The 13,816-nt window shown below is 48.3% G+C and overlaps 1 protein-coding gene across 12 annotated transcripts in view; it reads right to left on the bottom strand.

Annotated features, from left to right (window-relative positions):
• The window catches only part of TNIK (TRAF2 and NCK interacting kinase), a 385,411-nt gene that overhangs the window by 82,872 nt on the left and 288,723 nt on the right, over window positions 1–13,816 (bottom strand). For all 12 annotated transcript variants that reach the window (XM_047730493.1, XM_047730479.1, XM_047730473.1 and 9 more), the window contains exons 11-12: window positions 12,011–12,077; window positions 8,064–8,268 (exon numbers count right to left, since the gene is read on the bottom strand). In XM_047730493.1, coding sequence (XP_047586449.1) covers window positions 8,064–8,268; window positions 12,011–12,077 — 272 coding nt within the window. The remainder of the gene's footprint in view (window positions 1–8,063; window positions 8,269–12,010; window positions 12,078–13,816) is intronic.

Genomic DNA, 13,816 nt, shown 5'->3' on the forward strand with positions numbered 1-13,816 from the left:
ACGGCCTCCTGAAGCACCAGCGGGACTTACCACGCGCGTGCAGGCCACAGACCGTGGTCAGAAGCCTGTGGGCAGGCCCAGCCTGGGACCATAGGCATCCAGTTTGCCGGCCTGGCTCCCAGCTGTTTCGTAATTTCTGCTCAGTTATCGAAATAAAAGAACAAAAGCGCAGCTAGCCAGCATTCAGTCTTCACGCTGATGCTAAACGACATCCAGAGATAAAGGGCTGCTCTGCTTCCTGGCGGCCAGCAGCCGCTCACAAGACACATTAGGATGCCTACAGCTAATGACTAAGTGAATTACAGGCCATTTCTCAGCAGCACCAATGAATTAACTCCCCAGGCCCTGAATGGGGGAGTTATTCTTGGTGCTTTCTTCCAGCCGGGGAGTACGGTCTAGTGGGTGGGAACGTAGCCCAGGTGAAAAGTCACCCTGACTTCCCTGTCTCCGGCTTCTGTGCACTGAGCTTGCTCACGCTTCCCTTCAACTGCGAGCACCCCGAAAGGATGACTCAGGGGAGCAACCACAACGCAGATCGTGGGGTACAAAGATTCTTCCCCTCCTGTGCAACTCTCTTCTTGAACTGATTTAGGTACCTACTCAGTGCCAGGGAATGTTCCAAGTACTTTCTGGGTATTAACTCATTTAATCCTTGAAACAGTCACTATCCCCTCTTGGAAACAGGCCACCTGAGGCGGAAAGAAGCCATGTCTCACCCAGGATCACCAAGGTGGCAAGTGGCAGAGCCGGACTCAAGCCCAGGCAGTTTATTACCGTAGCTCTGACTCCCTTGCCACTACCTTCTCAGTGAAAGGGTTCATCCCAAGGCATAGCGTCCCGGAGGCCCTGAAGCTTACTACTGAGACAGGACAAGATCTCTGTCTTCTAATGAGTTTGGCTAGGCACTGGGAGGACATAAGATTTGATGCAGCTCCTTGGTGGCCAGGGCGGGATCGCAGTTATACAGTGTGGGAAATGACAGCAAGAACGACTGGTAAGAGAATACATCCCAGAGCAGAGTGTCTCCAGCAGAAGGCACCGTGAGGCTTGGCTTGTAAGAGACTTCCCCAGGCAGCTGCTGTCGATCCCCCTACAGAAGGTACATCCAGAAGAATGGAGAATGGGCTGCCTCCCTGGGCCTGTGAGGCCAGGACTGCTGATAAGTCACCAGCAGACCGACACCCAGCAGAACACCATGAGAGGGGTCCACTCAGAAAAGAGACCTCAAAAAGGGATGGAAAAGTCCATCCATGTAAACGGAGAAGGTGCATCAGAGAATTAAGGAAGGCAGACCACGAGAAACACTATTTCTATAGAAAGCCCTAACAACCACTTTGAAATCATCCCCGTTCCAAAATAACAAAAACACACTTATCTAACAATATCAATCATTCTTGTGTTGGGGTTGTGTCAAGCCTTCCATATTCATGATGTCCTTTACTTTTTACAACAATCCTGCAAAGTAAATGGTCTGTTGATTGTGTATATAAAGAAGCTGAGGTTCAGAGAGGGTAAGTAATCTGCTCAAGGCCACACAGCTTGAACTACAGCTTGGTTTCTACAGCTTCAAAGCTGACATACTTTGCCTCTGCATCCATGTGTCATCCAGTCGTTTAACAACCACTGACATTTTTTTTTCTTCCTAATGATGTAAATGAATTTCTACTAGTGTAAAAATATTCTTCCCAAGACATGAATAAAAGCTTACCTGTTGGTACATTTATTTTAATAAATTCAAGAGGGTTTTACTACTGCATGTAAAAGAGTTTAAACTTTTGGAAATTATACCTCTGACTTCAGCCAAAGGCACACACTCCAATAATAATAATAATACTTATTGAATGTGTTCTACGTGTTAGTCCCATTCTAGGGTTTTCCGTGAACCAACTCATTTAATCCTCATGACGGTATTGGAAGGGAAATGCTGCTGATTAATGCCCAGCTCGACTTCAGTGGTGGGAACAGGCTTTGTTGGGGGGCCTCTCCACAGAGCCCCGAGGGCGGGGCTGGGGAGACTCAGAGAGCAGCCATGGTGTGCAGGAGGTGCACGGCAGCCCTCAGGTCCAAAGCGATGTCTTTGCAGCCCAGATTCAATCTTACTTGCTCAGCAGATTGCTTCTCTTTCTCCCCAACAGGAAATGGGTGCACTTTTAGAGAATACAGCACCAAAACTTTTTACATAAGGTCTTTGCCATTGAAGCTAATGGGTGATGTCATCTCACTTGACCTTTGGGCAGCATGCTTCCCAAATTGTTCCTTTAAATTGTTCCTTATGCTGGAATATTTGATTTTCTTCATACAAATACCGAATTCTCCTAGTGTGTATCAGTCTTCTTTCCTGGCTTCGAATCTCCTGTTCTATGTTCTCGGGGTTCAGGCCCACGCACTCCTCTCTTCTCAGTGTATATTTCCAGTACCAGAAGCCAGTAATTTCCCTTTGATCCCAACCTTGCTCTCTCCACATAATCCAATTGCATCTTTGGCATCAACAGTGGCCACCTCGTGGGCATCTTAACTTCACTGCCTTCCGAACTGATCTTATCCTCCTGCTCCCAAACCTGGTCCCCCACCCGGATGCCGCAGCCCACATCCGGGACTTTCTGTGACTGCTCATTCTCTTCTGTCTCCAACATCCAATCAGCTATCACAGGCACATTATGCACCTTCTACAGGCTGCAGGCCTTCCAAATGTGCCCACTTCTCTTAATTCCTCCTTCCACCGCCATCCATGAGAACACCACCTTCTCTGGCCTGCACCAACTGGGCTCTCTCACCCACCCTTGCTTCTTCCAGTCACTCAAGCTCGCAGCAGCCAGAGTTCCCTTTAAATAACGCACGATTGCATTCCCTTGGTAAATGTGTATCAACAGTTTCCCATTAGTCCCAGGAAAAAATTTAAGAACCCTTAACTTGGCCTGTGAAGCCCTACAGGACTGTGCCTTGGCATCCCTGCCTGGCATCTCTGTGTGCCACCCTCCCAGTCCTTCAGCTCGAACCCCCAGCAGACCTCCCAGCTGGGCTGGGCTGCTTTCTCTGCCCCGCACCCTCCCCAAACTCGTTCCTTAGCCCGCCGTTCCTCTCTACAACAGCAACCTGGCAATGATGATGAATGGCTATTTGGGTCAACTACTGGTTCAGTGCCTGTTTCTCGCACAGATCTGGTGAGCACCAGGACAGACTGGATTCCTAGTACCCAGCACAGCGGAGGTATGAATTCATGACATTTGTTGAATGACTGCCTTTAGGAAGAGGAAAAATGTTTTAATTTTACTGTGCCCTTTTAATTTTTTTAATAAATCTTTTTAAAAAAGATTTTATGTATTTATTTGACAGAGATAGAGAGAGACAAGGAGAGTGTGAACACAAGCAGGAGGAGTGGGAAAGGGAGAAGCAGACTTCCTGCTGAGTGGGGTTCCATCCCCCGCTTGGATCATGACCGGAGCTGAAGGCTGATTCTTAAAGGCTGAGCCACCCAGGCACCCCTTTACTGTGCCCTTTTTAAAAGGCAGTTGAACCCAGTGTCCTTGAAAGCCCAGCCACTCATGATAAAAAGTTAGAGGCTTATAGGGAATTCACCTACATTGAGACTGCTAGGCTTTCATTTTTTATATTAGTGCTCCGCTCCGACTGGCTAATAAGATACTGTTGTATTTCTTTAAAAATTTTTTCAGGTAATAAAACCAAAGCAGTATAGTGTCTTTGAGCTAGGACTGGCTGTTTCTATAACTGGCCGATGTTAAGACGGTCTTGAAAGGCACCAAAGGAGATGCAGGCAGCTTGAAAAACTTAGCACAATTCTCTGAAGAATAAAAGTTACCACCATTGAGCACCTTGGTGCCCGTGCGGTCAATTTGATTATTCCTGTGACTTAAAGATATTCTCCTCCAAATGAAGGCATAGAATGTTCTCAGAGAGTTGAAAAAAAAAATGTATAAATCACTAAAATCATTCCCAAACTCTTTTTTTTTTTTTTTTTCATTCCCAAACTCTTGAGCACAGTTAAGCATCACCACAAATCTTCTGGCCAAAGTTCGTCTGAAATGATGACCAGGGTAAATGCTTTACTGATTCTTGGCCTCCTCTCCTGCATCCTGCCCCTGATTCTTGGACCCTAACTCTGTGAGGGAGACTAAAACAAGAGGAACTTTGTGTAGGCCAAGTGATCGAAGTTTTTATTGAACTAAATCAAAATAAAAGAGGCCTTCTTTGTACTCTTCTCACTATGGATGGACTTATTCACCTTAGCTAGGTTTAATCAATTTCCTGGACCTTGGTTATAAATTGTACTTTATCAGTGGTCAAAAGCTGTACGTCTCGTACCCAACCTTTCATTGGTCTGAAGCCACGTCCTTTTCATGTAGCTGATAAATGGCTATATCCGGTATACAAAGTCCTCCTAAGAATATATAGACACTGATTCAGAACCTACCCAAATCCACATGGTTATTCATAAATAGCAAAGGCCATGCAGGGCTTCCTTAGAAACTGACCTCCGGTAGGAGGGGGCATCTGAGATCGCTGGGGAAGACAAAGGCTACAACCTACACAGCCCTGCATCACCAAAGGGGTGTTTCATGGGCCTTTACTGGAGAATGGAAATGGTTTTCGCAGGATGCCTACCTGCTAGGTACCCACAGGGAAGCTAAATGTGCAAGTCTGACTGGGGGCTTTAACTGCCACCACGAGCGGGGTAGGTCAAGTTCCTCCTCTGGAGACCATAAACACAAGTCATCCCCATGGGCCAGGGCAGCACACACGGATGGGGACGCAGCAGTGGCAGGATGCTGGAGGGGAGTCCCTGGTGGCGGGGACAGTTATTACTTAGGGGTTCAGAATTTACAGCCATCGCAGCGTTTAGTGTTTCTTCTTCGTCCTAGTGGGCGATAGGAGCAAGATGAAGGTCAACAGATAAAGCCAGTATAATGTCTTCATGCCCAGTGGTCACAAGGGTCCCTGCTTCCGATGAGAAGCTGGGGCTCATGCATGTTGGTTCCTAAAGCGAAGTGTCCTTGGGCGTGCTGTTGCCTTCGGTGCAAATGGGGACTCAGCAGGTATGTCCCTGTGAATGTGCGTGCCCGGCTCAGTCTGAACGCTGACTCGCCTCCAAGATAGAAACTCCAGAGAGTGCCACAGAAGAGACACGAGGAGGCCTTGGCCGCAGCTCTGATGGGGGTCACGAGAGCCAGAACCCATCTCAAAGAAGAGCACCTGCTGGGGGCTGCTTCTTTGCTCTTGCACAAAAATCCTCAAGTTCTCAGAGGAAAAGACCCGCAGAAGCAGAGGCCAGGTAGAGAATACAGGAAAACATGACTGGCTTATCAGAGGCAGGCTGGAGGCAGTGACAGCGGGCTCTGGAGTCTGATCCCCTGGGCTTGAAACCCATTTTTCCCCTAAGCTGTGTGACCTCTAGCAAGTCAATAACCTCTCTGAGACTCAGCTGCATTATTCTGAGACGATGGGTTATTGTGAGGATTAAATGAGACGATTCAGGTAAAGTGTGGAACAGAGTAACTGTCACAGGTTAAATGCTTTGGACAGTGTTAGAAATTGTTATTTTAGCAACTTGATGAGAAAACTTAAAGCCCAAATAAATCATATCAGGTAAGAAGGGACGAAAATATAGATGAAAACAAAACAAAACAAATAATGCAAGGCATCCCCTGAAAAGACTTTGCATTAGTTGACGATCTAGGCTCAAGGGCCAAAAGTTCTTATGTTAAAATTAAAAAAGAAAAAAAGAAAAAAGAAAAAGAAGGGTATGCACATAAGCGTGTGTGCACGCACAGGCACATTTACATTCTTGAGTATCTGAGATGTTCTATGGGATGACAGTGGGCATTTTCTAGAATTTACATGGTAAGTGCCTTTAACCTGAAAGTAAGGGTAACACATCGCTAAGCAAGGAGCGCACTAACCAAGGCAAATGGTCAGGGTTTTCAGGGTGTGAAGCTCCAGGCAGGTGGTGACCTTCAGAAATACTCTTGGATGGAACAAACCACAAGGAACGAAGCAGGAAAGGCAGGATGTGGGGCAGAGCCTGATAGGACACTGCTTAGGTGAGGAGAGAGGTGTGGCCAGAGTCTAAAGGAATAAACGTGGGGGTCCAACCAGCAGAAGCATATGGTTCTCAGGAGAACTGGAGGATATGGCACAGCTCTGGGTTGAGGGCTCGTTCCAGGAGCCCCAGCTGGTGTGGCTGGCTGCAGAGGACACCAGGACACAGCCGTGAGGAATTTCAACTTGTGCCCAGGAGATGAGCCAGAGGTGGGCAGGCAGGTGCACCGCTGCCCTCTGAGCCCCACTTCTGAGTGCTGCTGAATTAGCACCCACCCCTCCCTTCACGCTGCCTCTGCCTGGGCCTTTGAAGGTCTCTGCCCCACAGCACTACGGGGACTGTGTCGACTACAGTGTCATTCTCACAATAGAAGATGGTGAACTTCAAACTTCCCATGCACTGAGCATTCTTCGCCCTGACAATACGACACTTATAAACTTAAACTGGAAACGGTTTCGCTTGCCTACTGCTGCTTGCAGAAGCCTGCGAGGTACAATTCTGAGGACCGCAGTTCAAGGCTTTGATTACTTATCTATACTTGCCTTCTTGGGGCTTGTGTGGACATTGAGATCAGATAGACCTGGGTGTGAACCCGGGACATGGGGCTAATTACTTCCCCTCCCTGAACTCCGGTTTCCTCTGTGTTAAGTGGGGTTTGTACAGGTTCTGCATGAGGGGCAATGGCTATATGCAAAGAGAGAATGATAGTAGATGAGATCCTGGGTATAAGCAAAGAACCTTACCCAGGAGCAGGCGCCCTGAAGTCACTAATAATTGCAACTGTTGGGTCTTTATTGTTGCTGGTCTCCCTATGAGGAGATATGAGGTTGATGAGATTTTACTGCAAACTGGAACGGAGCCCCTCACTGATTTCAACCAGGGACGCTGGACCTGGATGGGCCAGTTAAAAAGCAGTCTGCCCCTGGTGCCCGCAATCCACCAGCCTCCAATGGCAGCGGCACCTGACAAAGCAAGTGAATCACCCTAGACTGTTAACACGGAGCAAGATGGAGTCTGGGCACGCTGTAAAATGGCTACCCTGTTCCTGGGCCATTGGTTTACCTCTCATCTGTATCCCGCTTTCCCAAGAGTAATGCTCTCAGCTGCCTAATTGTGTAGGGGCTTTCATTTATCCAACAAAGGAAGGCGGCTTTAACAAACATCTCTACGGCCATAGGGGTGAGGGCCTCAGCCAGGACAAGGGTGGCCAGGGCTATGCTTGTCCACACAGATGGCAGAACGCCCACCAGTGAAGGCCAGGGGGGCCCTCCAGCTGGAGGACCAACGGGTGCATGGCTGGCCTTGGGATATGCTTTCCCCAATGTCCAGAGGAGTAGCTAAGGCAGACCCTGCTTTTCCATACTTGACACCTCACTTGCCTGCCCAGTCATTGTGGTCTGGTTGACACGACACATGACCTCAGTCATGGACTCATGTATTCCTGTATGAGTCCGTGCAGTCCACCAGTGTCCCCAAGGCACCTGCTGTGTGTGCGACCCTGTTCTAGGCACTAGAGATTCATGATGCAGAGACGCATCAAGGATAAGAAAGACAAAAGCCTCTGTCCTCAGGCACTTACACCGCAGTGTAAGACACAGGAAGGTGCACAGGGAGTGTGGTAAGAGCTACAGAAGAATAATGAGGCAGGGAAGGGCAATGGGACGTGCTGGAGGGAGGGGAGCAATTTTAAGCAAGGTGCTCCAGGAGGCTGCCCGGAGGAGGTGATATCTGAGTAAGACCTGAAGGGGTGGAGGCCTTTACCCGTGAGATGACCACACCAAGGTCAGGTACCACCAAGGTCCCATGGCCGCCCTGTGCCAAGCAAGGGACGCCCTTCCTTTGTAAGAGCGCTCAGGCCTCCTCCCCCTTTGCACGTTAAGGTGTGTGCTCCCCGTGGGCTGTGGCCCCACACAGGGCAGGGACCCCGGCACCTCCCAGGATGCCCTATAGGTGACACGGCCGGGAAGCATGGGCTCCTGCGGTGGCCCTGGGGTGGGGGGGCCCTCACCTCCTCCAGCCGCCGGCGCTGCTCCTTCTGCTCCTCTATGCGCTTCTGGCGCTCAGCCAGCAGCTGCCGCTTGTGCTCCTCATTCTCCCGCTGCTGCTGCTCCAGCTGCTGCCGTCGCAGGGCCTCCGAGCGCTCCTTGTTGGCCAGCTGGAGCCTCAGGAAGTCCCGCCGCAGCGTGGACTCCCCCGGCAGGTTCAGGATGGAGCTGCGGGAGGGAGAGGGAGAAAGGTGGGGGTCCTGCAGGGGGTGAGGACCCTTGGTGCCCAGGTGCTGGGGGAGACCAGCCAGGCAAGCAGGTCGCCTCGAGGCGGTAACGGGAGCCACATACCCAGCCAGAGCTCTCAGACCCTCTGTTACAATACTCAGCCCCAGAGAAACCGAGTCAAGGGAACAACAGAGTAGCACGCCACCTCTTTTCAGTGTGACTGTGGGCAGACACATGTTGTCCCCATCCCCAGAGAGATGTCACCTCTCTCCAGCACCATCCACACGGCTCGCTCACCCTTGGGACATGTAAAGATCTGCTTCTACCGGTTTTACTGAGTGTGTGAGCCCTAGGGCCTGGATCAGCCAAATTTGCATGTTTAAGAAGGGCAGGAACAAAGCCACCAAATGAAAAACAACCAGGAGCAGCAAGGGAACGCGTTCTACTAAGAGGACATCCCTGTCCCCGCACCACGTCCGTGACCCCTTGCACCCGACTCTGGGAGGCAAAGGGCAGGCTGCTCCTGTGAAGATGTGATAATCCAGGGAGGGAACACATCTGAGTCAAGGTGACCGCGGAGTAGAATGTGAACCCACGCCTGCCAAAGTCTGAGCATTCAGGGCCGGTTTCACGGCATCACGGTTAAAGAGATGTGATACGGTTTGGCTCTGGAATAGACAGTGTAGCCAGGACTTCAACGCAAGCTCACGGATCCCTAGATTCCGGTGAAGCACCATGGGTCTCGGTTTTCTCATCTGTAAAATGGTAGTTGTGCATCATGCCCATTTGTGCACGTGCATGTATGTGTGTGTGTGTGTGTGTGTGTGTGAGTGAGAGAGAGAGAGAGAGAGACAGAAAGAAGGACAGAAAACACCATAAAGACACTCCACCTACTTCCTAGTGGTCCAGGGCTGCCCTGTTCACATCTCACTGCATGTGAACAACTCAGAGTTAATCTTTGGTTGTGCCCAGCAGCCTAACAGGGAGGTGGGGCAGTCTCCTATTTGTTCCCGAAAACCTAGCCCTTCTAACCTTTCTGGCAACTTGCATCTGAAACGAATCTATTCAATAACTAGTAAGCCGCTTCTAGGTCCCAGGCTCTGTAATGGGCTTTCATGATGAGAGTAGGAGCTAAACAAACTCTCTCTCTTGTTATCTTTTTGTGGGAAAGAGAGACAGACAAATAATTAGACAAATGACTACAAATAACACAATTTCATACATGAACAGGCTCTATAGAAGATGTGATAGTTTAAGAGTGACAGTGGCAGGAGGCTGGGGTGGGGATGAAGGGTTGTGCTTCAGATGGGGTGATCGGGGGAGACCTCCCTGAGAAGGTACCAGATGAGCTGAGACTCAAAGGATGAAGAGCCGGTCCCAAGAAGAGGTAGGGGAGGAACCTTGGTGGCAGAGAGGAAAGCAAACGTAGAGAGGCTTGTGGTGGGAACAGGTGGGGCCTCTCTGAGGACTTCCCAGAGCAGAGTGAAGGATAGAGGTGGCCCGGGAGGAGGCCAGGGACCCTGGGCAGCCCCAGGGAGGCACATGGCATGGAAACCCTGCACAGAAAGGTTATAGTCAGGAGACTGACGTGATGGGATGTGTTTGGCTGCCGAGGGACAACTGTCTGCAGAGGGCAGAGGTCAAGCAAGGCCACCAGCTAGGCTGTTCCTGCAGCGGCTCTGGGGGGTGGGGCGGGGCATGGGGAGGGAGGCAGAGAAAAGCAAAGGTGGCGGAGTTCATGAAGCCTATTCATGGGTGCGGTGTGTGGAGCGAGCGGTGACTTGCAGGTTTTGTCTTGGCGCCTGGACAGTGGTGGGGACGTCAACTGGGGAGGCAAATGGCGGGGGGGAAAAGGTTTGGTGGCAGTTGACAAGGGGATCATTCTGGGTCGGACAGTGTAACCACCGTGCTGCGTGACTGCCGTCTATGCCCACAATGACATAAAAAGGCTTCGTTCTTGAGGTCCTACAGAGAGTGCTTGGATTCCATGAGCACACGTCCTCTAAAATGTCCAGCTTTTGTGTAGAACACTCAAACAAACCCCAAGTGACAGTGCTCATGTACCCGCGCCACAAGCTCTGTGGACTGATGGTGGCACGTGGGGAGCCATGTACACCAGGAGGCTCCATTAATAATATAAGCCAATGCTGAATCAATGTCAGGCGATTGGAGCTGTCGTAGTGGCTCAATCACTAACTTGGTGTGTGGCTTGGGCGCCATCTTTGGGCTCTTACCCCATTTCTAAAATGAGATAACCACTGTCCCTTTCTACTTCCAGGATTTCATGAAGATTAATTACATGAGTCCATAAGACAGGACTTGGAACATAATCTTCAATGTGATATAATGACACGTTACAATTATCGAAGTGTTAAGTCACGGTTTGGCCCGCTCGCTAAGTGACTCCTAACATGCCGTTTGGCAAGTACTAGTTAAAGCAGGGCTTCTCAGTTCTGCAGAGGGTGATCAGTAGGACTGACAAGACATCTGGATGGGCTCTGGAAAAAGAAGAGTAGCACGCAACTTCTCTGAGAGCAAGGCATTTGGTCCTCTGCCTTTATAAGAATGTTCCTTTTCTATGTCACTACTTGACAAACATTGTCTTTATGGAGCTAAACTGGGGGCAGCCAATGTGTAAAGCATCGGATGGAGGGAAAAATACTCCTTTAGTCTTTGACCTTGAAAATGCCCGTAAGCAGGTGTAGAGAAAAACTGGATGGCGCTGTATGTCCCTCCCCCTTCTAGTAGTTGAGCAATAATTCAGCTTCGTAGATCTGAATTCACTCAGAAAAAGAACACACCAGCTTCTTCTAGCAGCAAGGACTGAGCTGGCCCCTTTTCTGGGCAGGCAGCTTTGCCTCAGTAGTATGGGAATGACTCCTCCTGGAGCACCGGAGTCTCCTCCTTGGATGGCGAGCAGATGGGGACCCATTTCCCCCAATGAGCCTCCTGCTTGTGCATTTCCCCCAATAAACCTCACTTCCCAAGTGTAGGCCACTGACCACGGTGCATATGCCTGTGCATCTCAACTCACCAAACTGCCACCAGCTGACCTCTCTTATGGAAGAGAAATCCTGGCAATGTGAGCACACTAACCTTATTTATTCATAAACAGACTGGAAGGAAGTCGGAATCAATGTCAAGTGAAATTCGAAAGGCACGGATCATAACGATAAAGCAACATTGATCCTGGGAGTCCAATATGTGACAACTGGAATGAGCAAGAAATTTTCTATTTAGGGTTCCCCTCTCGAGCGTGATTTGAATTCCTGGAAATCATTTTCTCTCAGATTAGCTTGTGGTGAAAATACCAAGACATGCAACAAGGACAGTGGCTGCCTACATGGGCTTCTCAAAGGTATGAAGTAATGAACTAAATAATTCGAGTCCAAAAATACCACTTAGGTCTCCTGAATGTCGTAGTTTTAGGACCTTTGAGTCTTGCATTATCCAGATAATTGTCTCCTACCCATTCCACATGTTCTGTATGTGAGGAAACAAGGTCTTCGGATAGAGACCATAAATCTTTAGGGGACAAGATAAAGAATACGCTGATTTCCACATTTTTATAAGAGTCTGCCTGGGGACATTTTCCCAAATTAATGAGTATGTTCATGGGCAATAAATTAAATAAGACCACCTTGCTGGATTCTTAAAAATGAACCAATAAATCAAAAGGAAGTGTGTTCCACACAAGCACAGTTCAGAACGTGAAAATAAGACTTGGGTTTTGCTCTCCTACCTGGGCTCTCCTGAGTCATTCTCCTCCTCTTCTTCCTCACTTCCGCTGTACTCGTACTCGGTCTCATCTAAAGAGAGACTCACAGAATGTTAGTGCACAAGAAGATGCTACAGCTCAGTCAATCCTACCTCCCTTGCTTTATGTTAAGTGATCTGAGGTCCAAAGAGTTGTCATTAATGCTGACCTGGGACAGGCTCCGGGCCTCCTGAGTTGTGATCTAACAGTTTCCACCAGGTGAATGGGCTTCAAGTACATGAAATTCACATAAAAGACTGTTCCAGCTGACTCTAGATATCTGTCCCTAATGCCTGCTGTTCATATGACAAGGAACTGAAAAATAATTGTTCAGTTTGTGTTAATTCCCATTAGAGGACTACCTAAACCAATCTTCGTTGGCCCACTATTAACTTATTGTCTGTATTAATCATTTTTAAAGCAAGAGTTTTATTATGACTTACATGGACCCACAAATTGTCTTTAGATTTCACCAGAAAGAAATCTGACAGTGCATGCTATTAGAGATATAGACTTAAATGACCTACTGGGGACATTCATTTAATTCAGTAACATGTTAAGCAAGTTAACACGTAATAATGAATAAGATTAAATCTTTGCTTTGGAGGAGATCAGAATCTAATGGGCAAGATGGACAAGTAGGTCATTAGATCTGCCATGATTATTAAGTTTTTCTTTCTTGGGTGTCTCCCATGCTAGTCACCCACTAGATACCTGACTTATGTTCTCTCATTTATTTTGCTTCACAATCCTTTAACACACAACCCACTTTTCAAGCAAAGATACTATTATAAGAGGGTAAGTGATAGGACCAATGACTTCTTAGTAAAAACTGGTTGCTCGATCTGGGATTTGGATTTAGAATTCCATCCAGAACTTTTTCAACTTTAAAACTAGTGCTCTCTCCTACATATTATATGCTAAATAGGAGTTCATAAAAAGAGCAGTAAGATACCAGAGAAAAGAGCAAGTTCCATTTGTCGTAGTGGGGGAAAGGCACAGCAAAGTTTTTTTTTTTTTTTTTAAGATTTTATTTATTTATTTGATAGAGAGATCACAGTAGACAGAGGCAGGCAGAGAGAGAGAGGGGGAAGCAGGCTCCCTGCCGAGCAGAGAGCCCGATGCGGGACTCGATCCCAGGACCCTGAGATCATGACCTGAGCCGAAGGCAGTGGCTTAACCCACTGAGCCACCCAGGCGCCCCAAGTTTTTTTTTTTAATTTTTATTTATTTATTTTTTTGAGGAGGAAATGAACTAGGCCTTACTTGCAATGTTGGTGGCCCTGTTCCAGGCAGATGGCAGCTGAAAGTGGTGGGAAAGGGCATTGTAAGCAACATAACCACGTGAGTAGGCTGACGATAGTACAGGCCATAACATGTTCACAATGAGTTGTGAATGGCTAGATGTCTGGCCGTGAGAAAAGCCGATGGAATGAGTAAGCCCAGCATGTCTGATATGACTTCCTGATCCTTATATATACCTTGCTGAGGACTTGGGGAATTTTGGAGGAGCTTTTAATTTTAAGCAAGGGAGGGTATCACATTCCTATGATCCTTTCATAGTTGTGGCTTAGTAATTACAGCTTTAAAGGCATTGGTGCGGCCCTAAAAAGGAACTAAAACTGCAATTTGGTTGTGTTACCACCAGGCGGCAGCACCAATGATAAGAACTGAACGCTTCCCTTCTCTGCAGCCAGGAAAGGGATAGTGAAAAGGAGCCCAAAGCACATTGACTCCAAGTATATTTTTCAAAATCACAAGTTAGCTTCAAGTGCTTAAATATGCGTGAAG

The sequence above is a fragment of the Lutra lutra genome, chromosome 1 (genome assembly GCF_902655055.1).
Source record: "Lutra lutra chromosome 1, mLutLut1.2, whole genome shotgun sequence".
NCBI classification, from domain to species: domain Eukaryota; kingdom Metazoa; phylum Chordata; class Mammalia; order Carnivora; family Mustelidae; genus Lutra; species Lutra lutra.